General features: G+C 41.3%; 1 protein-coding gene across 1 annotated transcript in view; it reads right to left on the reverse strand.

The window, feature by feature from the left end:
* Window positions 1-27,446, reverse strand: part of PARP15 (poly(ADP-ribose) polymerase family member 15) — a 53,254-nt gene that overhangs the window by 19,322 nt on the left and 6,486 nt on the right. The window contains exons 2-8 of the mRNA XM_017858194.1: window positions 15,932-16,048; window positions 11,241-11,477; window positions 8,709-8,936; window positions 6,024-6,102; window positions 4,724-4,873; window positions 2,042-2,104; window positions 272-439 (exon numbers count right to left, since the gene is read on the reverse strand). Of these exons, the coding sequence (XP_017713683.1) occupies window positions 272-439; window positions 2,042-2,104; window positions 4,724-4,873; window positions 6,024-6,102; window positions 8,709-8,936; window positions 11,241-11,477; window positions 15,932-16,048 (1,042 nt within the window). The remainder of the gene's footprint in view (window positions 1-271; window positions 440-2,041; window positions 2,105-4,723; window positions 4,874-6,023; window positions 6,103-8,708; window positions 8,937-11,240; window positions 11,478-15,931; window positions 16,049-27,446) is intronic.

Consider the following 27,446-nt stretch of genomic DNA (forward strand, 5'->3'; position numbering starts at 1 on the left):
ACACTGGGCCTATCATGGGGAGGGGGGAGGAGGGAGGGATTGCATTGGGGAGTTATACATGATATAAATGATGAATTGATGGGTGCTGACGAGTTGATGGGTGCAGCACACCAACATGGCATAAGTATACATATGTAACAAACCTGCATGTTATGCACATGTACCCTAGAACTTAAAGTATAATAAAAAAATTAAAAAAAAAAAAGAGTGAGACTAAATCTAAAGGAATTTGTATCATTCAAATTTTATTATAGAGTGATAAGCTGCAAACCTGTTCCGATGGCTGGAAGGGAAACTGATGTGTACTTCCTCTGTTCACACTCTTCTAGAACACTGGTGACCGTTTTCCTGACATCATTTTCCCCAAGAACATGAATTATTATTTTGCACTTTAAGTTTCCACCTTGTGTAATTATAAAATCTCCGTGTGGCTGTGCAGCTGAAAAAACGGGAAGAAAAACAAACATGCAGTCCATTAGTTACTGGAGGCAACACTTTGATTTTGAGAAACGAAAACAGCTGACATCAGTGAAAGCTGTGATGCCCAGCCTCCCTCGAGCCTGTTGGTTTCATTCACTGGACCGTGACAGCCACATTTTCTTTACAGTCAGAATTCTCGAGCTCAACAAATACACTGTTGAGTATTTGGGGTGCTGTTCAAAAGCACTTTATCTGCATTAATCTGCTCAATCCTCAATACAAGCCCGTGAAGCAGGTACTGTTTTCCCATTCACACATGAAACAGCCACAGAGAGAGGTAAGGTCAGTAGCCAAAGATTGCCTAGGACTTGAACCCAAGAAGCCAGTCTCCAGAGCTCTAAACCCCCACTCTGCTGTCCCAGAAGAGCAAAAAATAAAGTGGTTCATTCAGCCACGTTAATTTTTGAAGGAGGTAAAAGCAACGAACTCTGTGGCACGGAGGTGTGAAAGGATGAAAACTTCTCCTTCGCTCAGGACTCTAGAGCTCTTGAGCACATGGAAATGACCAGGGCCATTTTAAGGCATTGCTTCTTTGGTTCAGATTGCTCTGAGTAAGGCTGGGGCCAGCAAAAGGGAGGAGGAGAAGAGTGGACCCCTGCCCATCCCATCCTGCCCTCCTGAGGAGCACCCATGCCCAGGCACTCCCTAGGGCCCCTCGGATGTCCTTCTCACCTCCCTCCCAGGCAGCCTCCTCAGGCTTTTCCAGGTTGTGCAGCCCACCTTCATCCTCTGCTCCTGCCTCCTAGGCACAGCGAGCCCTCCCAGTGCTCCAACTCCTGCTAACTCCTCATGTTAGTGATCAAATATTATCTTCCTCTGCTCTCACTCCAGAGCTTTATTCACTCCAGAGAAATTTCTTAATCAGAGGAGAGCTACTAACATAGGAGTTTCAGGCACTGTAGCAGGTCAGTTGCGGAAATACATTGTCAAACATGGTGCACTATGACTTCTTGAAAGCACATTCACAGCTGACTGTCTACCCTACTCTGCAAGGGATATTTTAAAGGACAAATAGTTTATAATCACTACCTTAGGTTCCCCACTCAAAGTCCACACTCATTCATAAAAGGATTAGAAGTTGGTTATATGCAGTTGTGTTGGAAGAAGTAGAACAAGGTTGGGGAAAGTTTGTACAGCACTTTACAGTTTACAGAACTTTTCACATTAATTGTTCCTTCTAATCCTCAAAACCACCTCTGGCATAGCTTTCCCACACTACTTATTAGTAGAACTTTCCTACTGATGAGAGAAGCAAAGCTCTTAGCAGTTAGATGACGTGCCTAGGATCGCTCAGTAAATAGCAGAGCCTGGCTTATTAGGACCCAGGCCTGGGTTCTTTTTACTACTCAGGAAGTAAGAGACAAATGAGATGGTGGGATAAAGAACCTCTCCCCCATAGCCTCCAAGTCCCGCCACCTGTGCCTGCTCTTCCAGTGAACCAACCTTCTTTCAAAGTTTTGCTCGCTACTTACTCCACCCCCAGTCCTCCTGTACATCCTCTCATTGTAATCTCAGCCCTCTGATTTTCAAGTTTGTAGTCAAAAGTAACATGTGCCCATACCTAGTACAGCACATTCATTTTCCACAGTGGGTCCAGCAGCTTCTAAAATAGCTTTTGACACACCTAAGTAAGACATGTTAATGGTAAAAGGCATCAGTTAGAATTCAATAAGTGGTTATAGCTTTTGTACATTAGACTTCTGCTCAACTCACCCTTTTGTGCATAATCCATTGACCACCCCCATGCCCAACCAACTGCTGTTTCTATAGCAACCTCCACCCAGTGGCTGATGAACAGTCTGATCTCAGTGCCATGGAAGTGCCCAGGATCTGAAAGGCTGGCATCTGCAACTTTACCTTCTCTATTTATACAGGACTCTTTTGCAGTTATTTGAAATTTTTTGCATTCTACCCTTATTATTTTGTAAAATGAATGAAAATATAAAAATAAAAGTTCTGATACTAATGAGAAGCATGGATCTCAAAACTGTAATAAAATCAAGCACTTTACTAAGTTATTTGATTCCCTGCCCCATTCCGTTAGACAGCTGGTTTCAGTCCAGTGAATCTTCCAGTCAAGGTTGTAGCTTCACCACTTTGGTCAAGTCTAATGACAGCTGGGTTCAGTGGTTAAAAACATGGACTTTGCATTTTGACAAATTGGGTTGAAGTTGACTCCAGGATTTACTAGCTTGTATGTGACTAATAAGTTCCTCATCTGTTACACAGAGGCTAATATGGCACTTCCCTCACAGGGTTATTTGTACATTAAAAGAGGTAATGGATGAAAAATGCTTAGCACAGAACCTGGCGTGCAGAAAATATTGAATGAATGTTAGTTGTTTTATCATTATGAAGATATCTATATATCTTTGATTATGTGTGTGTGTTATAAAATGTCTCCTTTTAAAAAAATCTTTTTTCAATTTGTTTGTTCTGGTCTCTGTCTTTGCTGTGAAGACTTTTCTCAAATGTCAAGTGATTTTCGCCAGTCCATTCCTATTTAAGAGTGAGCTTAGAAGTTCTACTCAAGAAGGCGTGTTGACCAGCAGGCTTCAGTGTAAGGCAAGCAGGCAGCACCTACTGTCTGCTGCTCTGGGATCCACGCAGGGAGAGGGGCTGGGCACTCAATGTTTGGTACACAGATGTTCTCTTAAGCAGTTTTCAGTCTAGCTCCTCATCTCGTACGCCTGGTGCCCTAAGTCCAAAATCCCTCTGGTTCTGTTTCTCTAGAGAATAAACCTCCCATCTCTGGCCAGGGAAGAGCAAGGAAAGTTACTGCTGTATAGGATGGGGGACCCAATCAAGTAGTCGAATTGCTACTGATCTTGAATTTCATTCAACCTTGTTTTTATCTCTGTACTTGCCCCCTGCCTTCCCAGATACCAGCAGCCTCCAATTCCTGTGTCTCTGGGGCTACTCTTCTCTCCTGCAGGTACTAAATTTTCTCTACTCCATGGCAGTTACCACCCTTGGCTAGCAGCTCCCCATCATCTAAAAATTTGTTATCTTCTGTTCATAGTTGTTTTCCTTCCAATGTTATTTTTTCTTGTGTGTTTATATCCTTTTTATTCCTTTACAGTTGTATTAATGGAATCCAAAAGGGGACAGGGATAAATGCATAGGTTCAATTTAGCGTGTTTCAAATAACCAAATGTTATTTATGTCTACATTTTAAATGACTGAAAAATGGAATGACCAATGAATTAAATGGATATCCTACAGATTCACTTCTGCATGGTAAGTTCCATAATATTTTTCAACTTAGAAAATATTTAAATTCTATTTCTATTTATGTTTTTATCTTACCCTTTTAACTTAAAAGTCAACATTTTTATAATATACAAAAATTTAAAGAGGCCAGGCACGGTGGCTCATGCCTGAATTCCCAGCACTTTGGGAGGCCAAAGGCAGGCAGATCACCTGAGGTCAGGAGTTCGAGACCAGCCTGGCTCAACATGGGGAAACCCCGTCTCTAAAAAAAAAAAAAAAAAAAAAAAAAAAAAAAAAAAATTAGGTGGTGGCGCATGCCTGTAGTCCTAGCTACTCAGGAGGCTAAGGCATGAGAATCACTTGAACTCGGGAGGCAGAGGTGGCAGTGAGCCAAAATCACACCACTTCATTCCAGCCTGGGTGACAGAGTGAGACTCCACCTCAAAAAACTCAAAAAGGTTAAGAGTGTATGTGTATAAGTTATAAATTAATAGACATATGAAGGGAGGGCATGCCTGAATGTGTTACTATGATGGGAGTGGTCAAACATTTCAGGGAAAATAAAGAAAAAGGTTTGCGTTTCATTTCTGGGTCAGTGTAATGTAGAGAAGAGAAGAACTATGGGAGGTGAGTTGTGAATGCCAACTGGGTTGCATAAAAAGGAAAATAAAAATAGAGGATCTTAGAGGTACTAAACTATACATGTGGAAATTGGACAGTCCAGAGCTGACACTAAGTACCATGCGTCAGTTACACTCCACCTTTATATCAGTTGACACCCCATCTCATCCTCTCCTGGGAAATAGGCGTTTGACAGGCAAAGAAGCTGACACTCAGAGAGGTTAAGTGACTTGTCCACAGCTATACATTGGTAAGTGACGTAGCTGGGATTCAACCCACATCTTCCTGAGTTCAGGGACCACATATTTTCTACAACACTCTCTGTCTACTCAGGGCAAATATTAGCCACAATTTCCCTTCCAGAGATTAGTCATACTAATAATTACAATGTATTGCTTAAATAAAGTACCTGATTTCAGATTGAATGTCCTTGTTGTTGAGTTTACAATAACATCTACCTGTTCAGTGATTATGTCTCCAGTAGCAACCTGAAAAGTAATTGCACCAATTTTCGTTTCATATGCTGTGAAACAAGGCTTAGAGACAGTCCCGACCACACCTGAAAAGAAAGGAAATAGGTAAAGAATGGGCTGGCTCAGCTTCTGGAGGAAGAGCACTCATCTTGGGGCCCTATTCTCTTCCCAGCCTGGCCCTCTTTCTTTTCCCCCAACATAAACCCAAATATTACCATATCTCCTGACCTCTTAAACCCCTAGATTTTCTTTTTAAAGGAAATTAGAAAATAATGCTTTGTAACAGTAAGCATATCTACATTTTCTGAGTTACATAGGATGAGGCAGAAATATCCAATTGTGCCAGTCTGTCTACTGGCAAGAGCTGGTGTGGTATCAAGAGAGAGGAATGAGGAAAAAAAGGCAGTGTGAAAAGGGCATTGTCCTTTCTTGCAGACAACACTGCTAGGAGGGCTTTTATTACCACAGGTGTAGCAATATAAAGGTTACTCTGAAATCCCAGCATTTTGGGAAGCTGAGGTGGGAGGATCACTTGAGGTCAGGAGTTCGAGACCAGCCTGGCCAATGTGGTGAAACCGTGTGTCTACTAAAAATACAGAAAAATTAGCTGGGTGTAGTGGTGAACACCTGTCATCCCAGCTACTCGGGAGACTGAAGCAAGAGGATGTCTTGAACCGAGGAGGCAGAGGTTGTAGTGAGCAGAGATCACGCCACTGCACTCCATCCTGGGTGACAGAGCAAGACTCTATCTCAAAAAAAAAAAAAAAAAGACTCCTCAGAGGAAGTTACGTTTAACCTGTTGACATATTACTCTCCACTCCACACTCTGAGGCTTACAACTTAGATACGCCACTTCAGCTCATCCCTTAAACCCTTTAGATCTACCTTTTGACATTTATACAGTGGCAACAGAACCACCTGCCACGGGGCCATTGTACATGTTAAATAATATACTATATAAGACAGCAATCAGTAAAGTATAGTGTGCCAGACACAGCTTAGTTATTTTTTATTACCATTTCTTAGAAACTGGTTTCATTACCATTGATTTGGTTCATGTTAATATGTGATTGCTTCTTTGTGTGCCCAGACAATGGGACATGCTCTAACACCTCCTCTATCACAGATTTGTTCTTCATGTGAATTAGCTTTGCCTCCTTCTATTGGACTTCAACTACCACTGAAGAGTTGCTCAGCAAAAGGAAATATTTCCTTAGCAGAATGACTTTACCAGACCTTGGGTATCTCCAGCCGTGGGAATCCTGGCCTTGCTGGGATTTATTCTTGACCATTTAGTGAATTCATCTAAAAATGCCTGGAAATAGAAATAGTTACTGACCACAACAATGTTGTGTAAAAATATTAATCCAATTCTTTGGAGCATTGATCATTCAATATCAAAGAGTTGATAACAATAGTTCTCAAAAGATTTCCTCTTCCTTCAGAGACTTCTTAAAGGATTGCGGCTCAACCTAGGAATTTTCTCAGCAAATAGCAGTGCTGATTTACTTTACCCTGGGAGTAATCGAACACTGTCCAGGCAAGTATGTCAGCAGGGGTGCTGACTCCGGCTCTGCAGGAAGTCACATGCCTTTTTCGTGACCACTATCAGTTATCCCTCCTCTTTTGAAACTCCATAATTCTAATCTCCTACATCCAATGTGCTGAGGGGAGTATAGAGCATTTGTTGGTGAGTGGGGGGCAGGGCAACAACGTTCCTTGGCATCTCTGGCTGTTAGGTACATTCTGGGGGTGATTAACAACAAACACATACAGTATGCCTCATCTCTTATGTCCAGCCAAAGCCTCCTGAATGAAAACGTGAAAATTCACGGCAGAAAACCTCAGACACTGAAGTTTTGTTTAGAAATGAAAAAACAAAAAGGCATTTCGGTCGCGTGGGCGGCAAAAGTGATAAAACCGAGCAATGGGCGGCAGAGCAGAGTTATAAAGTTTCACTTGGGTTGTATTCATCCATTTTCTTTCTTTTCAGGTATCTTTGGGACTCTTTCTACTTTTTTCTCTTTCTTTCTCTTTTCTTTCTCTCTCTCTTTCTTTCTCTCTCTCTCTTTCCTTCCTTCCTTCCTTCCTTCCCCTTTCCTTCCTTCCTTCCTTCCCTTTCCTTTCTTTCTTTCTTTCTTTCTTTCTTTCTTTCTTTCTTTCTTTCTTTCTTTCTCTTTTCTTTTTCTTTTTTCACAGGGTCTCATTCTGTTGCCCAGGCTGGACTACAGTGGCGTGATCTTCGCTCACTGCAGCCTCAACTCCCTGGACTCAACTGATCCTCCCACCTCAGCCTCCCAAGTCGCTAGGACTACAGATGTGCACCACCATGCCTGGCTAATGTTTTGTATTTTTTGCAGAGATGAGGTTTTGCCATGTTGCCCAGGCTGGTTTTGAACTCCTGGGCTCAAGCAATACCCCTGCCTCAGCCTCCCAAAGTGCTGGGACTACAGGCGTGAGCCTGTACCAGTCCATGTTTCTAATTCTTGGTTAACAATGACATTTGGGGCAGTTACTTTCCAGATTGCTACTGGAGATGTCACCCCAGTAAAGGGCAGATGTTATTATGAACTCAACAAGGACACATATATCATGAATATTTTGCTAATAATAATTTACCCCAGTTTATCTTTGAGCAAGAAAGTATGTCTCTGGGTATTTTATATTTACTGGGGGAAAGAAAACTAAGAACCTTTGGGGCTAAATGTTATTTTTTAAACTGTTATTATTATTTCCGATGGATAAATTTACTTACAAACTACATCATGCAATACTTTGGAGTGTTTCTGGGGAATTTTGGGACACATCTCTGGAAAGACCACACTTCCATCCAGAATGGGTAAGAATAACTAAGAACTTAAAAAATAAAATTATCTTTGATCCTGTTTAAGTGGTGATGTTAGTAAGTTGTAGCAATTTCCTGTCAGTCCTTAAAGTCAGGTAATGACTACTGCCAGTTCTGGGGGTTTTCTATGTGCTAGATATCATGCAAAACACTTCAAATACACCCCTTTTAATAGTTAGAACAACTCTGAAAGGTGTTATTATCACACTCATCTTACACTTGATAAAACTGAGATTCAGGCTGGGTGCGGTGGCTCACGCCTGTAATCCCAGCACTTCAGGAGGCCAAGGTGGGTGGATCACCTGAGGTCAGGACCAGCCTGGCCAACATGGAGAAACTCCGTCTCTACTAATAACACAAAAATTAGCCGAGCGTGATAGCACATGCCTGTAATCCCAGCTACTAGGGAGGCTAAGATGGGAGGATTGCTTGAGTCCAGGAGGCTGCAGTGAGCCGAGATGGTGCCACTGCAATCCAGCCTGGATAACAGAGCAAGGCTCTGTCTGGAAAAAAAAAAAAAAAAAAAAAAAAAAAGCTGAGATTCAGAGAGGTATGTCACCCAACTTTTAAATGGCAAAACTGAGATTAAACCTAGGTATACCATTTTTCTAATGTCAGTGGGAGCTGCTTAGTGTGCTTTGACTGCTTCTCCACTGCTGAATATGGTGCTGCTATTTTTAGTTCGTAGACACTCACAGACTTGTGTAGACTGGTCTATTCTATCCAAATAACTAAATCCTTGAAGCTTCTCTTATTCTGCCCTTTCCCCATAGATAAAGCCATGACTTAGCTTTCATATAGTCAGTGTTAAAATGTCAAGGCCGTTTTTATGCCAATAACTTTCCACTTCTTTCTAAGAATGTATTTATTATTGATTAGCTTGTCTGTTGATGAACTGTCTAGGAACATGAATTATCAGTGTTGGCTTATAGTTAAGTCATATGGCAACCTCCCATTAGCAACTATCACTTATGGGCACAGGAGTAGAAAACACGGTTATTCCTAGATCTATAAAAACATCTGAATGCTCTTGGGTTCACTTGCCAGAATTAAGCAGACGGGATATGTAAACATACCTGACGGCCTTCATCGTCATTTGTATATACCAGAAAGTGGACTTCTTGTAAAGGTTTAGTTATCGGCCTTGCACTGCTACTGTATTCGAACACTTCTGAAAGGATTAGTTTAGCAAAAACAGCTTTGGGAAACCGCAGATTTCCTGTTCCAATCATGGGAAATGTGATTGATGAGAAAGATTGCTCATCTGCAGTTGTCAAACATTTCTTGATTATATTTGCCATGATCTGAAATGTGCAAAGTACATTTACATAAGTTAGGGCTTAAGTTGGTGGAAAACAAAGAGCTGTGGTCCCAGCAACTCTGACAAGGACCTCTCTGCTATTGTTGACTTAGTCAGGGCCTGAGAAGTCAGAAAGAGGAAACAAAAACAGGGCAGAGTACTTTCCAGAGAGAGTCACACTCATTCAGGAGGGGCAGGTCCACAGTGTGGGAATGGCTGCATAAAAATGGTACCTCAATACAACTAAAAGTGGTGTTTATGAAGAATCTTTAACAACATGCAGTATTTATGTTAAGTTTTAAAAAAAAAAAAAAAAAAACAAAAACTGTATTGGCCGGGCGCGGTGGCGGGCGCAGTGGCTCCCAGCACTTTGGGAGGCTGAGGCAGGCAGATCACGAGGTCAGGAGATCGAGACCATCCTGGCTAACATGGTGAAACCCCGTCTCTACTAAAATACAAAACAAAATTAGCCAGGCGTGGTGGCATGTGCCTGTAGTCCCAGCTACTTGGGAGGCTGAGGCAGGAGAATGGCGTGAACCTGGCAGGCAGAGCTTGCAGTGAGCTGAGATCACGCCACTGTACTCCAACTCCAGCCTGGGTGACAGAGCAAGACTCCGTCTCAAAACAAAACAAAAGCGGTATTTAAAAATGTTTAAAGAGATTACTGGGCCAAAAGAAGAAGAAAAAAAAGATAATATTGGGCCTAACATGGTGGTTCACACCTATAATCCCAACACTTTGGGAGGCTGAGGTGGGCAGATAGCTTGAGCCCTTGAGTTCAAGACTAGCCTGGGCAACATGGTGAAACCCCATCTTTACAAAAACACAAAAATTAGCCAGGGATGGTGGTGTGTGCCTGTTGTCCCAGCTACTGGGGAGGCTGAGGTGGGAGGATCACCTGAGCCCAGGAGGCAGAGGTTGCAGTGAGGTAAGATTGCACCACTGCACTCCAGCCTGGACGACAGAGTGAGACCCTGTTTCAATTTAAAAAAAAAAAAGAGAGAGAGAAGAGAATCTCAACTAAGAAATAAATATGCTGTCCAGTTGCAGTGGCTCACGCCTGTAATCCCAACACTTTGGGAAGATGAAGCAGGCGGATCACCTGAGGTCGGGAGTTCAAGACCAGCCTGACCAACATGGAGAAACCCCATCTCTACTACAAATACAAAATTAGCCAGGTGTAGGGGCGCATGCCTATAATCCTAGCTACTTGGGAGGCTGAGGCAGGAGAATTGCAAGAACCTGGGAGGCAGAGGCTACGGTGAACGAAGATCGTGCCATTGCACTCCAGCCTGGGCAACAAGAGCAAAACTCCATCTCAAAAAATAAATAAATAAATATGCATAAAGTCATAAAGTTGACTTGAAGGAAATATAATAAAATGTTAACTAAAGTTACCTCTTAAGGCCAGGCACAGTAGTAGCTCATGCCTGTAATCCCAGCACTTTGGGAGGTCAAGGCGGGTGGATCACTTGAGGTCAGGAGTTTGAGACCAGCCTGGCTAACATGGTGAAACCCCGTCTCTACTAAAATACAAAAATTAGCCAGGCCTGGTGGTGGGTGCCTGTAATCCCAGCTACTCAGGAGGCTGAGGCAGGAGAATCACTTGAACCCAGGAGGCAGAGCAGAGGTTGCAGTGAGCTGAGATGGCGCCACTGCACTCCAGCCTGGGTGACAGAGCGAAACTCTGTCTCAAAAAGAAGAAGAAGAAAACAGTTATCTCTTGATGGTTGGATTATTATTTTATTGTCTTTTGTATTTTCTATATTTTCCACAATGTAATTGTATTACTTTTTTATATTCTGAAAAAAAGTTGGGAAATTAAAGTGGGAGTGGAGGTGGGAATGATGTTATCGAAAGGGCACTGAATCTTTTTTATTCTTCACCACAGTGCTGGGCACACCTCTTTGCTATACTGAAAGATTATTACATTACATCTTAGACACCCCTCCTGTAGAATCCCAGTGACTGTTACTACTTCCAAGGGTCAATTACTCGGAAATAACTGGTAGTTGTGATGGATTCTCCATGGAATGTAATAAAGAATGCAATAGATGACAGGGTTCAATCAATACAGGGTTTCACAGTCTAGGGCAGACACTTCTTTGTTGTGGGGACTGGTGTGTGCATCATAGGATATTTAGCATGAGCATCCCTTGCTTCTACTCACTAGACGCCAGTAGCGGTTGTAACAACCCAACTGTCCTCTGTAGGGCAAAATTGCCTCCCTTCAGCACAGATCTATACCACACCAGAAGAATATTCCCAAAGCTACCAAATGAGGTGGAGAACTAAGAGCGTTCCCTACCTGCAAAGAAGTCCCCGCTCCATTATTCCAATCTGGAGCCATGGCATGGAGCACAGCTTTGCAGTCCAGATTGTAGCCACTTGTCATGAATATGTTACCCACTCTTTTCTCTGTTTCCCACTTTCTGTCATCTAACTCTTTCTGGAGCATGGGACCAGCTTTCTGCAAAAATGCCCGAGATAGTGATCCTCCTCCAAGCTGAAGATTCATGGGAACAGTGTTGACGATGACATCAGCCTTAACGAAAACAGCAACAGTTAGAGATTGAATCAATAATACATAATGACTGAGCACCTGTAAATTTACTGAATATTATGGGCTAATGTACGGATATGTTTTGCCTGTCATACTACCATGTCATCCCCACCCTCGAGGAGCTTACAGTCTATTGTTAGCACTGAAACACCATGATGAGGTCACTTCCAAAACTTAGACATTAAGGAAATATATTTACCACTGCTGTGAAATCAACACATAATGAGTCAGAGTAGAGCTATGAAAATGAGTCAGAGACCAGAGGCAGAGAGTCAGAGACAAAGACTGAGAGAGAGAAATGGAGAAAGAAGAAAAGTGAAAGTGAAAAACAGAGACAGAGACAGAGAGAAACAAAAACACAGAAAGATTGAGACAGAGAGACAGGGGAAGGGAGAAAGAATCGCTCTTAGGCTGGCAGGAACTGAGAATATTTATTTTGAATTTAATAATATACCAAAAGAAAGACTAGGTCGATGTGAAGGAGGGTATGATCAACCCTGAAGGCCTTGGCAAAGGAAAATCACTAAGGTGAGGGTAGGCAGTATCCATTCTAGCCCGTCCAGGGATATCGAGTTCTCCAATGTCAATGCTAAGGCTATTCCTTTGGTGAAATGAGGGTCATAGTCTAATGCCATGAGATGTTACGTATTCAGCCAGTAACTCCTATTAGTCAGATTTTGTGCTCACCAGAAACCTTCTGATTCCCTGGTAATTCGGGAGTAGGAGGAGACAAACACTCTCATGATGTGGCTTTTTTTTTTTTTAATTTTAATTTTTACTTACTTACTTATTTATTTATTTATTTATTTATTTATTTATTTTTTGAGACACAGTTTCTATCTGTTCCCCAGGCTGGAGTGCAGTGGCACGATCTCGGCTCACTGCAGCCTCTGCCTCCCAGGTTCAAACAATTCTCGTGCCTCAGCCTCCCAAGTAGCGGGGATTACAGGCATGTGCCAGCATGCCTGGCTGACATTTGTATTATTAGTAGAGATGGGGTTTCATCATGTTGGCCAGGCTGGTCTTGAACTCCTGACCTCAAGTGACCTGCTCACCTTGGCCTCCCAAAGCGTTGGGATTACTGGAGTGAGCCCAGCCTGATCATGTGGATTTTGGTTGTCCTGGTTCTTTGGGGACTCTTCTTCATGGTAAATTAAAAGATGTCTATGTCTCTGGGACATATAATAGGTTATATTTCTCAACTTAATAATTAGCTTTCTTGGGTCCACTTGTACAATGTTATTTAGCATATGAGCTATTATATGAAGTTAACATAAACCAATGTCAAGATCTGAGAAGCCCCCTGCAGAGACAAGAATGAGCAAGCCATCCAAGAAACAAAACAAAACAAAACAAAATTGATCTAGCCCATGTTCTCCTCACTCCCACTTGCAGTTTCACTCTCTGTTTACTGATTCCTACACAGTTTGGGGAAGCAATATATTAACATGTAAAAAAATAGGCCAGGCGTAGTGGTTTACGCCTGTAATCCCAGCATTTTGGGAGGACGAGGCAGGAGGATTGCTTGAACCCAGGAGGTCAAGACCAGCCTGAGCAACACGGTGAGACCTTGTCTCTACAATTAAAAAAAAAAAAATTAGTTAGTGGCCTGTATTCCCAGCTACTTGGAAAACTGAGGTGGGAGGATTGCTTGAGCCTAGGACATTGAGACTGCAGTGAACCGTGACTGCGCCATTGCACTCCAGCCTAGGTGACAAGGTCAGACTCTATCTGGAAAAAACAAACAATGGAAAAAGTAACCTTGTCATAACGTTTAAATCAATTCAAAATAATCAGAAGACATGGTTAAATATACAAATATTAGTTGGTATAGAATTTCAAAAAAGATAGGAAAATACTTAGATTGGAATAGTGAGTGAAGACTTTTTAAAGGGGATAAGAATTTGAGATAGGCCTTGAAGAATGGCTGTAATTGGGTCAGGTAGAAAGAAGGCAGCAAGGCATTCAAGGTGTGTGGAATATTTAAGAAAGAATAGGATTGTGACCAGGTGTGGTGGCTCACACCTGTCATCCCAGCACTCTGGGAGGCAAGGCAGGCAGATCACATGAGGTCAGGAGTTCGAGACCAGTCTGGCCAACATGGCAAAGCCTGGTCTCCACTAAAAATACAAAAATTAGCTGGGTGTGGTGGTGGGCGCCTGTAATCCCAGCTACTTGGGAGGTTGAGGCAGGAGAATCACTTGAACCCAGGAGGCGGAGGTTTTAGTGAGCCGAGATCACACCACTGTACTCCAGCCTGGGCGACAGAGCGAGACTCAGTCTCAAAAAAAAGAAAAGAAAAAGAAAAAAAGAAAGCATAGGATTGTGAAAGATCAGAAAGTAGTTCAAATTTAGCTGAAGCAGAGGTTCAATAGTGAGAAGAGGGGCTGGGAAGAGATTTAGGGCCAGACAATGGAGTACTTGGAAAGTCACTTTTTTGGACTTTGCCCTATAGGTAGAAGGAAGACACCAAAGATATATGTGCAGAGAGGTACCTGCTAAAATAATGTTTTTGGAATATATATCAAACAGCGATGTGGAGGACAGATTAAAGAGTGACAAGGAGGTCAGGGTAGTACTGAGGCGTGATTGGGGGTTGGGAGTGGTGTCTGCTGAAATGTGTATTGTAGACAATAGCAATGAAAAGGAAAGGCATGTACATGAGATATTTTGAAAGAGGGCTTATTAGGGCTTGGAAACTAACTGGATAGGAGAAAGAATTCAGAGAAGAAAGACAAAGTGGATTCCAAAGTTTATACAGCACCATCCAATGGTAAGAATAGGTAAATCCCAATATGAGCTGACATGAAATTTGTAATCAACTCGGTGGACTGCATAGTGAAAAGACCTTGGTTTCTTTGTCTATAAAATGTGGGCAAGTCATATATATCTTAATTAGGTTGTAGTACTAATTGACTAAGGCAAAATATAAAGTGGAACATCATAAGGGGATAATGATAATAGCTATCATTTTTTTTGAGTCCTTTCTATGTGCAAGGCAGGGGATAAGTGCTTTATATGAGTTATTTCATTTTAAGCCTCATAACAACCTTCATATCATCATCATCCATATTTAGAGATAAGAACTCTGAGACATAAGATGGATATTGACCAAGATCAGTGGCTGTTGAGTGGTGGAGCAGTATTTGAACCCTGCCAGAACGGACTTTAGAGTTTGTCTACTTACTCACCACACTATGCCTACGCCTAGAGTGAAAAATAAATTTACTGTACTTTTATATCATCCAGTTCTTCTGGTCATATTACTCACCAATCACTCTCATAATACTCAGTTGCAGAGCTCACTATTACCAGTAGCCATGGCAATTATCTTTCTCATTGCAAATAAAATAATTACAATTCCAGTTTTATAAGTAAGTTTCTTGAATTTGAGTAGTGTGAGTCAGATCAATTCTTTGTAAAATGATAAGATGCAACTTCTAAACATGCTGATTTGAGGACAAAGTCCTGAACCCACGTGACAGAGGACTCTAAAAACTCTAGAGAACATGAAGAAAGCAGCTGGTTGCCTCCCCTCTGCCATCCCATTAACTACAGCAAATGCAAAGAATATTTCCAGTGGCTCATAATCCAGAAGAGTCTCCCAGTTTGTCAGCAGAGTTCTCTTTCTGTTAGTCCTGAATGTCTGCCATCAGAAGGTAAACATCAGGTGTCCAAATGGTGGGGCTATAGAATTCTAAGAAGCATCTGGACCAGTGATTCTCAGCCCTAGCTGCATAAGATAATCACTTGGAATGCTTTCAAAAACTATTGTCACCTACACCACATCCCTGACCAATTAAAGTCAGGATCTCTAGGGGTGAGGCCTGGGAGTCTGTATTTTTAAAAGGTCCCCCAGATGATTATGATCTGCAGCCAGGATTGAGCATGATGGATGTCAACTATAGGAGGATTATAGGGCCTGAATCTTCTGTTAATTGGTGATTCCAAGGAAGAGGAAGCAGTAGGAGAGGAGGGGTAGGCAGCAGCCAGGCTGAGGATTTAGCACCTCTTCTGGTAACCTTTATCCCTCCTCGTTCTTCCTGTGCTTCTGCAAAGTGCTCAGGCAGGAGGAAAAGGTGTGTTTGTGAAGGGTGATTCTATAATGTGGTGTACACATATCTTCCTCAATAATGCTGACTGGTGCAGGAGAGAAAAATAGAACTGGGTTGAGAGTAAGTCAAGATCAGTTACAGAGATATAAGAGATGGATTTGCAAACTCTTGCTTGTGGTTAAACTTGAACCCCTCCACATGACTACATGTGGAAGAATATAGGGGATGGTAAGTATATTTCTGCATAAACTTTAAGTGGGTTTAACTTCTCAAATTTATCTTTGATATCTTTAATCTTTGATTAAGACAAAGAACAAGTCACAGAACAAGTTAATTAGATCCCATTGTTCCTTGGTAGATTTATTAAATGGCATCACCTACCGTGATGTATAGAACATCTCCACTTATCAGCTTGAGATTCAGACCTTCTTTGGTTTGGATTGAAGCTACAACATTCCTGATTGAAAGGCAATCTTTCTTGCTGAACTCGTCTCTTGACTGTGGAGAAAACAGTAAAGTATTATCAGCAATGCCAATTTCAAGACTTCCCTTAGGCCAGGTGCGGTGGCTCAGGTCTGTAATCCCAGCACTTTGGAAGACTAGGTGGGAAAATCACTTGAGCCCAGGAGTTCAAGAACAGCCTGGGCAACATATTGAGACCCTATCTCTACAAAAAAATAAATTAAAAAAATTAGCCAGGCTCAGTGGCATGTGCCTGTAGTCCCCACTACTCAGGAGGCTGAGATAGGAGGATTGCTTGAGCCCAGGAGATCAAGGTGGCGGTGAGCCATTATGGCACCACTGCACTGCAGCCTGGGTAACAAAGTAAGGCCCTGTCTCAAAAAAATGAAAAATAAATAAATAAATAAACTTTCCTTATAGGTGTTCGTATGGAAAATAACTATTACATTTCGCAGAATTCTCTAAACTCATAACTCGGCTCTGGGATTTAAAAGCAGATAGTTTATTATTATAATGTTTGAATATCAATTGTATTTAATATCCCAAATGCCAGTGAGCTTTTTTACTTATCCCCCCAATAATCCTAGCATAGCCAATCATGTCTGTATTCCCCAGCCTTTACTGTTTAAATGCACCCTGGATATATTTCCAACTGTATTTCTTACCTGGGGACTTTCTTTAGTGCCAGACCTCATTTGGCTTGCTGGTGTAGCAGAGAGGAAGTGCAGGTATATTGAACCCCCCTCCACAATCCCCCACCACCAGCCCTCATCCAGTGGTTGATAGGAGCTGGTATAAATATACAGCAGCAACCTTGCCTCCCAGAGAGATTCACTATGGGTTTCCCTAGTGGGATTAAGCGGGAGCCGATTTGATGATGTGCCCCATCAGTTTCCTGTACTTTCTTTCTTTTTTTGTTCTGAGACGGAGTATTGCTCTGTTACCCAGGCTGGAGTGCAATGGCGCAATCTCGGCTCACTGCAACCTCCGCCTCCCAGGTTCAAGCGATTCTCCTGCCTCAGCCTCCCAAGTAACTGGGATTACAGGCATGCAACACTACACCCCACTAATTTCTGTATTTTTTTTTTCTTTTTGAAACAGAGTCTCACACTGTCACCCAGGCTGGAGTGCAATGGTGTGATTTCGGCTCACTGCAACCTCTGCTCCCAGGTTCAAACGATTCTCCTGCCTCAACCTCCCGAGTAGCTGGGATTACAGGCACCTGCCGCCACACCTGGCTAATTTTTGTATCTTTGCAAAGATACAAAATATTATCTTTTTAATTGTTGGCCAGGCTGGTCTCGAACTCCTGACCTCATGATCTGCCCTCCTCAGTCTCCCAAAGTGCTGGGATTACAGGTGTGAGTCACCACATCTGGCCCTAATTTCTGTATTTTTGTATTTTTAGTAGAGACAGAGTTTCACCATGTTGACCAGGCTGGTCTCAAACTCCTGACCTCAAGTGATCCACCCGCCTCCGCCTCCCAAAGTGCTGGGATTACAGGCATGAGCCACTGCACCCAGCCTATTTCCTTTACTTTCTTAGTCAGATAAGTTGCACTTCAATCCTGTCTTAGGGTCCTCTTCAGGAGGCACTCAAACTAAGACATATCCCTGAGTACTCCATAATAATGCATTTGGAGTTTGACTATTAATCGATCATAGAATTTTAGAATTTAAAGGGTCATGATAGACCATCCAGGATAGAAACTTCATTGTCCTGAAAAGGAAACCAGTGTGCAGATGGCTGAAATCATTTGATGAAAATCAAACTACTAGCTAATGGAGGACACAGTACTTGAATCTGGTCTCTTGACACCCAGTTCAGTTCTACTCTTCATGGAATCTGAGCTTATCCACCTCATGATATTTCTCACACAAATGGCAAAAATATAGTACATGTTACCCCTCTTGCACCTGTGACAGACATTACTAATCCATATCAGCATTCTTTTTCAATCAACCCAGATCTAGTCTCAGAATCTTCAACACAGAGCTCCAGGCAACAATTATCATTTGGTCAGAGGTAATCCATGAAACAAAACCTATTTTCCATGCCTGATCTCACTCAAAAAGGATATCAGTTTTCTTTGTTTAAAATTGTCTTTGATTATTTTTCACTCTCTGCTTTGGCAGTGGGTTTCTGGGCAATACTTTCACTTGCTCAAGAATTTAATGATTTGTTACTCTTCTGCATGCAGGCTGGCATGTTTGATGAAAGTTTTGTCAGTGATCTCCCACCCTGAGAATTATTTGGGTGACAGTCTTTGAAAGCATTGGTGTGAAGACTAGAAAACCTCCCAAAATAACTAGCTGCATTCTCAGTTACATTTTGGTTTTCCTTTTTGTTTTGGTTGGTGCTTTTTCTTATTGTCTTTGTGTTATAACTCTTCACATCCTCCAGACAACCAATTATTATGACCATTTTCTTGAACATACCAAAATCAAAATCCTATCATCCTCTACACTGTTTTTTATGTCTTCCTGTACTGCTGGCTTCACACTGAATCTGGTGACTTGATATTTAGACACAATGCAGGAGAATTTTTTAGAAACATGTTCTTTACAGGTCTTGATGACATTGATTTTTTTCAGTCTTCCTTGAGTGAGCTGGGTGGTTGCAGACCTGCGTGTTACCTCCAACCCCTTGCGGCTGCCTTGGGGTCATGCTACCTCACAGTGACAACTTCTCATCTTGTGATTTGTCATTCTGATCAGGTGATGCATTTTAGGCAATAACTTCCATATGTGAGGATCCAGGGCCACCAGGAGTGCTGCTGGCAACTTTCTCAGGGGCTTTTCCCCTTGATACAAGGCTGTGCCCAAAGACATAACACTGGGACACAGAAATGGGCCTTTCATTGAAGACCCAGGCTTTTTGCCCAAGTAGGTGTCCAGCACCAAAAATTAAAATAAAGGGTAGGCATCATTCAGACAAAACCAAATGGTATTTTTTTTTTTTTTTTTTTTTTTTTGAGACGGAGTCTTGCTCTGTCACCCAGGCTGGAGTGCAGTGGCCAGATCTCAGCTCACTGCAAGCTCTGCCTCCCGGGTTTACGCCATTCTCCTGCCTCAGCCTCCCGAGTAGCTGGGACTACAGGCGCCCGCCACCTCACCCGGCTAGTTTTTTGTATTTTTTAGTAGAGACGGGGTTTCACGGAGTTAGCCAGGATGGTCTCGATCTCCTGACCTCGTGATCCGCCCGTCTCGGCCTCCCAAAGTGCTGGGATTACAGGCTTGAGCCACCGCGCCCGGCCCCAAATGGTAATTTTTAAAGAGTAAAAGGTACCTCTGGCACATAAATCCTGACACTCATGAGACTGAAATAGAATGTCTTCTTAAAATGGCATGACTGTCAACAGGTCAGTGAAAGATGTGACATTTGTAAATGCAATGGAGATAATCCTCACCTAATGGAACAGATCGATTCCATGCATGTTTACTTAGCCATAAAGTTTTATCATTTTGATCTGATTTTCCCATTGACGTTTGTCGTAATATTGAAAAGGTAATTCTTTTCCTGAAAAAGTCTTGCCCTTAGAGATTCAATAAATACAAGCAACAATGCATAAGCAATTCAAAATAACCTATTTGAAGTAGGGTCATTAGTACTTTTGAAAAGAATGGTTATAATAGTAAAAAATATTAGAAACAGTTGTGTGCTATACTCGAAAGAAGTCATAAAATTAGGTCAGATTCCCTAGCAACAGAGCCTGAGTTTGGGATTCATGTGCAAGTAATTTAATAAGGTTGTGCCCTCAGGAGAAACCTGTAGGAAGTGAGAGGTAAAGATAGAGAAGGGGAAGAAGCTAAGCTGGAATATGTTTTTAGGTGTACCCTGGTATCTGCCTGATCTCCCAGGGAGCTCTGGAATATATAACTTCCATAACAGCATTTGTCCTTCCTAGGGGCAAGGGAGCTCAGTTCCTCTACCTCCATACCAGTCAGTTATTGTCTACAGACCATCTGATCAGGAGATGAATGTCAACTCCCAGGCACCTCCGGGAGAGGCACCCTTCAGTCTCCCAAAGGCAATCCCCTGGGGAAGAATCCAAGTGTGAGTCCTTAAGAGTAATACAGTCAATAAGCAGTTGGCTTATGAATGCACCTGATAAGTTAAAAGAGACCAAGCCCAGGACATCTGGAGAGGCACAAAAGAAAAGAAAGACCACTAAGGAAAGTCCAAAGAATAACTGCACAAGTTTGAGAGAAAGAGAACGTGGCTCAGCAGTTAAGTCATATAAAAATGTCTAAGGGATCCTGATTGGCAGTAAACTCAGTACAAATTAACAGTAATGTAGCTCTGTTTAAGAAAGAAAAAAAATAGGCCGCCAAATGCTGGCAAGGATGTGGAGCAGTGGGAACGCTCATTCATTGCTGGTGGTAATGCAAAACGCTACAGCCACTTTGGAAGACAGGCAGTTTTTTACAAAACTAAACATACACTTCCCATATGATTCAGCAATTGCATTACTTGGTATTTACCCAAATAAACTGAAAACTTTTGTTCACACAAAACCTGCACATGAATGTTTCTGGAAGCAATATAGCTTTATTCATAACTGCCAAAACCAAGATGTCCTTCTGTAAGTGAGTGGATAAACGAACTATGGTCCTTCCATATGATAGAATATTATTTAGCACTAAAAAGAAAAGAACTGAGTTATCAGGCCACAAAAAGACATGGAAGAAACTTAAATGCAGATTCCTAGGTGAAAGAAGTCAGTCTGAAAAGGCTGCATACTGTATTGTTTAACTATATGACATTCTGGAAAAGGCAAAACGCTAGAGACAGTGAACAGATGAGTGGTTGCCAGAGATTTGGGAGAAGGAAGGAGAGATGAACAGGTGGAGCACATGGAATTTTCAAGGAAGTGAAACTATTCTGTATGATATTGTAATGGTGGACACATGACATTATGCATTTGTCAAAAACAATGGAACAGGCCAGGGCAGTGGCTCACGCCTGTAATCTCAACACTTTGGGAGGCTGAGGCAAGTGGATCACCTGAGGTCAGGAGTTCGAGACCAGCCTGGCCAACATGGTGAAACTCCGTCTCTACTGAAAATACAAAAGTTAACTGGACGTGGTGGCAAGTACCTGTAGTTATGGCTACTCGGGAGGCTTGACTCAGTAGGTGGAGGCTATAGTGAGCTGAGATCACACCACTGCACTCCAGCCTGGGTAACAGAGCGAGGCTCCATCTCAAAAAAAAAAAAAAAAAAAAAACCACAAAAGACAAACAAAAACCAATGGAACTATACAACACAAAAAGTGAACTCTAAACTATAGATGTTAGTTAACAACAATGCATTGGTTCATCAATTGCAACAAATGTATCACACCAATGCAAGATGTTAATAATAGGGAAAACTAGGGGAGAGGGAGTATTTGAGAATTTTCTGTTTTCTGTTAAATTTTTCTGTGTACCTAAAACTCTAAAAACAAAGTCCATTCATTAAAAAAAAGGTAATAATGAATTTGGGAGCAATACTAATAGAAACACACTAATGAGAGTGTGCACAAATAATAACTTTATTCTACTTTTCACTGTTAAAAACAGGCAACACCTGTGGTATGTGCTTACTTCAAAGTGCCAAATGTTGCAAAGGGATTATGAAAACTAGATATGCTCAGAATAGAAAAACCGAAGCCCTGAAAGGATGCAAAACCATGTCACATGAGGGTATGCAGAAGGGAATGAGGATCTTTGACTTGAGGAGTAGAGTTAATGAGTGGGGTGGAATGCAAGAGCAGTTGTCTTTAGACATTTGAAGGGCTGCCTTATGAAGGAATGATTTCTACAACTCTACACTGGTATGTAGAGCTATAGTAAAACATATTTGGGCTTAACATAAAGCTACATTTTTAAATAATTAGAACTGCCCTAAGATGGAATGGGTCAACATGGGAAACAATAACTTCCCAGGCAAGCAGAAGATAGACCATCACTTAGTGGTCTGGTTTTACATCTAAGTGAATTCTTTTGCCTTTTTTCTCCCATATTTTTCTTAATTGAACTCCCTAGCCTATTTTAAATACATTTTACTAGTAAAAATAGTTTTATTTTAGTACTCATATCAGAGGTGATAGCAATGAAGGACAGTGAAAATGAAAGAGTGAAATATTTAACATTTAATAATGACATTTTGTGCTTATATCTGCTAAGAATTACAGCTATCCAAAACACGACTCATACCTGTTACTTCTCACCAAATTAGTAACTTGTGTTTCCCATTTGTTCTTAATTTGATAATTGTAACAGCTTTATTTATTGGGTACCTGTTGTGTGTCAGATATTTTGTAAATATTGTCTCAATTTAATCTTCACAATGAACCTGTGAGACAGATTTTACCTGTACTTTCTGAATGAGTAAACAGGCCTGGTGCAGTGGCTCACACCTGTAATCCCAGCATTTTGGGACGCCAAGGTGGATGGATCACTTGAGGCTAGGAGTTCAAGACAAGCCTGGCCAACGTGGTGAAACCCCGTCTCTATTAAAAATGCAAAAATATTAGCCGGGCATGGTGGCAGGCTTCTGTAATCCTAGCTACTTGGGAGGCTGAAGCAGGACAATAGCTTGAACCTGGGAGGCAGGGGTTGCAGTGAGCTGAGATTACACCACTGCACTCCAGCCTAGGTGACAGAGGGAGACTCTGTCTCAAAAATAAGGATGGATGGATGGATAGATAGATAGATAGATAGATAGATAGATAGATAGATAGATAGATAGACAGATAGATAGACAGATAGATAGATAGATTTTATCTTCTAGTCTATATATATATATATACGCATATATATATGTTCAAGGTGACTAGAAGATAAAATGATTTACAAATTGAATGTTCAAGGTGACTAGAAGATAAAATGATTTACAAAAATGGAGTAGCAGAGCTCACTCCTGGTACAGCGGATAAGGGCACACACATTGGAGTCAGAGAGATTTGATTTTGAATTCTGCCTGTAACATTAAAAAGGCCATTTACTGTAAGGCTTGAAAACAAGGGTTGCCTGGGATTTGAATCCCAGCTCCACCATTACTGAATGTGTGACTTTGGGCAAGTCATTTATGTTCTCTATGCCTTAGTTTCCTCATCCAGAAAGTGAGGATAATGATACTACTTGCCTCACAAGGAGATTCAGAGAGTTAGTTTAATGGTTAGACCAGTGCTATGCGCATGCTTGACTTTCCTCTCTTTCTTTGCCTTGTCTGGTTTTCGTTTTTATTTTTATTTTTATTTTAAGTTCTGTGGTACATGTGCAGGATGGGCAGGTTTGTTACATAGGTAAATGTTTGCCATGGTGGTCTGCTGCACCTAAATACCCATTACCTTGGTATTAAGCCCAGCATGCATTAGCTATTTTCCTTAATGTTCTCCTTTCCCCCACCTCACCCCCCAACAGGCCCCAGTGTGTGCTGTTCCCCTCCCTGTTTTCATGTATTCTCACTGTTCAGCTCCTGCTTATAAGTGAGAACATGTGGTGTTCGGTTTTCTGTTCCTGTGTTAGTTTGCTGAGGATAATGGCTTCCAGCTCCATCCATGTCCCTGCAAAGGACATGATCTCATCCTTTTTATGACTGCATAGTATTCCATGGTATATATGTACCACATTTTCTTTATTCAGTCTATCATCAATGGGCATTTGGGTTGATTCCATGTGTTTGCTGTTGTGAAAAGTGCCGTAATAAACATATGCATGCATGTATCTTTGTAACAGAATGAATTATATTCCTTTGGATATATTGCCAGTAATGGGATTGCTGGGTTGAATGGTATTTCTGGTTCTAGATCTTTGAGGAATCACCACACCATCCAGGACTTCAAGACCTGGACAATATAGTGAGACCTCATCTCTACAAAAAATAAACAAAATAAGCCAGGTGTGGTGGCTTATAGTCCCAGCTACCAGAGAGGCTGAGGTGGAAGGAACACTTGAGCCCAGGAAGTTGTGGCTGCAGTGAGTGATTGCACCACTGCACTCCAGCCTGGGGGATAGAGCGAGACTCCAGCTCAAAATAAGTAAATAAAATAAAACAAAACAACAATGAGCTACCCTATATGCCTGTTAGAATGGTGAAAATCCAGAACACTGACACCACCAAATGCTGGCAAGGATGTGGAACAACAGGAACACTCATTTGTTGTTGATGGGAATGCAAAATGGTACAGCTACTTTGAAGACAGTCTTGCAGTTTCTTACAAATCTTAACATACTCTTCTCATATGATTCAACAGTTGTGCTCATTGGTATTTATCCAACTGACTCGACAACTTTTGCCCATGCAAAAATCTGCATATACATATTTATAGCAGTTTAGTCATAATTGCCAAAGCTTGGAAGCAACCAAGATGTCCTGGAGTAGGTGAATGGATACATAATCTACAGTACATTCAGACAAGGGAATATTATTTAGTGCTAAAAAGAAATGAGTTATCAAGACATCAAACACACACACACACACACACACACACACACACACAACTATAGAGGAAACAAGGCATATTACTAAGTGAAAAAAGTCCATCTGAAAAGGCAAAATACAGTATGATTCCAACTATATGACATTCTGGAAAAGGCAGAATTATGGAGGCAGTAAAAAGATCAGCTGTTGCCAAGAAGGAAGATGAATAGCAGAGCACAGAGAGTTTTTAAGGCAGTGAAATTATTCTGTGTGATACTATAATGGTATATACATATTATTAAACATTGTCAAAATCCGCAGAATGTACAGCACCAAGAGTGAACCCAAATATAAACTAGGGGCTTGGGTGATAATGATGGGTCAATGTAGGTTTATAAATTGTGACAAATGTACCACTCTGGCGTTGGATGTTGATAGTTGGGGGGATTGTGTGGGGGTGGGGTATGAAGGATATATAGGAACTCTGTACTTTCTGCTAAATTGTGCTGGGAACCTAAAACTACTCTAAAACTTAAAGCCTATTTTTTAAAAATGCATCCTTAAATAACAATTATAAAACTAAATAGTTCTAAGTTAAGAATGGATAATGTAAGAACCACAATAGCAATTCTAGAAATAAGCCTAATCTCTCAAAAAGTTTAACATATGGGCATGTTGGGCATGTTGGCTCATGCCTGTAATCCCAGTACTTTGGGAAGCTGAGGTGGGAGGATCACTTCAGGCCAGGAATCTGAGACCAGTCTAGGCAACACAGCAAGTCCTCATCTATACAAAAACTTTTCAAAAAATTAGCTGGGCATGGTGGTGTGTTCCTGTAGTTCTAGCTACTTAGGAGGCTGAGGTGGGAGGATCACTTGAGCCCAGGAGTTCCAGGTTAGAGTGAGCCATGATTAGGCCACTGCCCTCCAACAGAGGTGATAGAAAAAAAATACGTTTAACGTATGAAATATTAAGGAGAGTGGATCGATGAATCATAATTTAATAAACATTGTTGGAAAAGTTGGGTTTTATTATGAAGAAAATTAAACATCAATTCATACCTCACAATCAACACCTAATCACAGTAAAACTAACCCTAATGGGTTACAATTTTTAACTTTTAACACCCCAAAAGTAGTAGAATAAAAGTTCTATATTTATTTAATTAATTGTACTAAGGTGAAAATGTTGCAACTAATGAAGCAAATAGAAGATCTACCAATGGCAATTGAAATGGATTCGTATAAAATACTAAAACGTTAATTTTAAAGACATTTGCAAAACAGCAGTTACTCAAGAAATGTAGGTTGATAAATTAACACAATGGAACACAAGGCTCTGTCCTCAACCAAGGTGGTAAACTGTCTAAAGTTCCAGAAATGGAATAGGGGATGGCAGTTTATGGAGTCCATGTGATAAATCAAAATCGTCTTCTATCAGATGATTCATGAGAGGGTGAATTCAGTATGCAAAAATGTAAATGCACTAGACCAATGTGGTTCAGCTTTTATGTAACAAAGTTGCAAGTTGTTTTTCAGTTGCCATAGACCCCCAGGTTGAAGGTCACGTAACTGAACACCCAAATGTGCAACCACGGGCAGAACCTAAGTGCTCAGCAGCAAGGAACGGGAACTGTATTAAGTGGTGGACACTACATGGCAGGATCCAGGATCCAATCAGATCAAACCCTGATGTCACTCCATAACAGGATCCAGTCATATCATGTCTCCTAGCATTACCTCATTGCAAGATCCAATCAGATCATACCCCATTATTCTGTGGCTATAAAATCTGACCCAGTCTCCAGCTTGGAGAGACAGATTTAAACAAGGTCTCCCTCTGTCACTCAGGCCAGAGTACCGAAGTACAAACACTACTCTCTGCAGCTTTGACCTCCTGGGCTTAAGTGATCCTCCCACCTCAGCCTCCTGAGTAGCTAGGTAGATGTAAGCACTTCCTCCTGTCTTTGTGTCAGCTCACTCAGAATAAATCTTTCTCACTGCAAAAACATGGTACTTTAGTATTTGGCTTTGCATTGCACAAGCAAATAAACCCAGTTTAGTTCGGTGACAAAAGGGCACTTCATAGATACCAATGTTTAAAGCACTAGAATATGAGTTACATAAAAGTCAAGCAAATCAAGAATGGGTCAATTTTCAAAAATCTATTACTATAATTCACCATATTAATAGGTTTAAGGAAAAAAAACCAATATGATTATTTCCAAAATACTGAAAAAGCTTAGATCAAATTTAACACCGATTCCTAACAAAATCTCTTGAAAAATAGAAATGGGCCCAGCATGGTAGCTCATGCCTGTAATCCCAGCACTTTGGGAGGCCAGGGCAGGTGGATCACCTGAGGTCAGGAGTTCAAGACCAGCCTGACCAACATGGTGAAACCCCGTCTCCACTAAAAATGCAAAAATTAGCCAGGCATGGTCACACACACCTGTAATCCCAGATACTCGGGAGGCTGAAGCAGAAGAATCGCCTGAATCCAGGATGTGGAGGCTGTAGTGAGCCAAGATATTGCCACTGTACTCCAGCTTGGGCAACAAGTGTAAAACTCGATCTCGAAAAAAAAAAAAAGAAAGAAAGAAATGGATGACTATCTCCTTCACATAATAAAAACAGATGTACTTCAATCCTAAAGGAGCATTATACTTAGGAAAACTCTGTAGGTATTTTTTCATTAACGTCAGGAACAAGGTAAGTATGGTAACTGATTTTACATTGTTCTGTAGGAACTAACTAATGCAATTATATTTGTCAAAAAATAAGATCATAGGATAGAAAAAGGTGAAATAAAACTGTCTTCGCTTGAAGGTGACAAGATTTATACCTGGAAGACCCTAAATTAAATGAAAAAATAAATAATAAAAAAAACTCAGCTGGCAGCAAGATATAAAATGAGCATGCAAGCAAGATATAAAATGAGCATGCAAACATCAAAAGCTGTAGGACTTCTACTTAGGCAAATATGAGTAACAGATTTCCTATCCCACTTTAAACAATTAGAAATT

The sequence above is a fragment of the Rhinopithecus bieti genome, unplaced genomic scaffold (genome assembly GCF_001698545.2).
Source record: "Rhinopithecus bieti isolate Rb0 unplaced genomic scaffold, ASM169854v2 scaffold_48450, whole genome shotgun sequence".
Classification (NCBI taxonomy): Eukaryota; Metazoa; Chordata; class Mammalia; order Primates; family Cercopithecidae; genus Rhinopithecus; species Rhinopithecus bieti.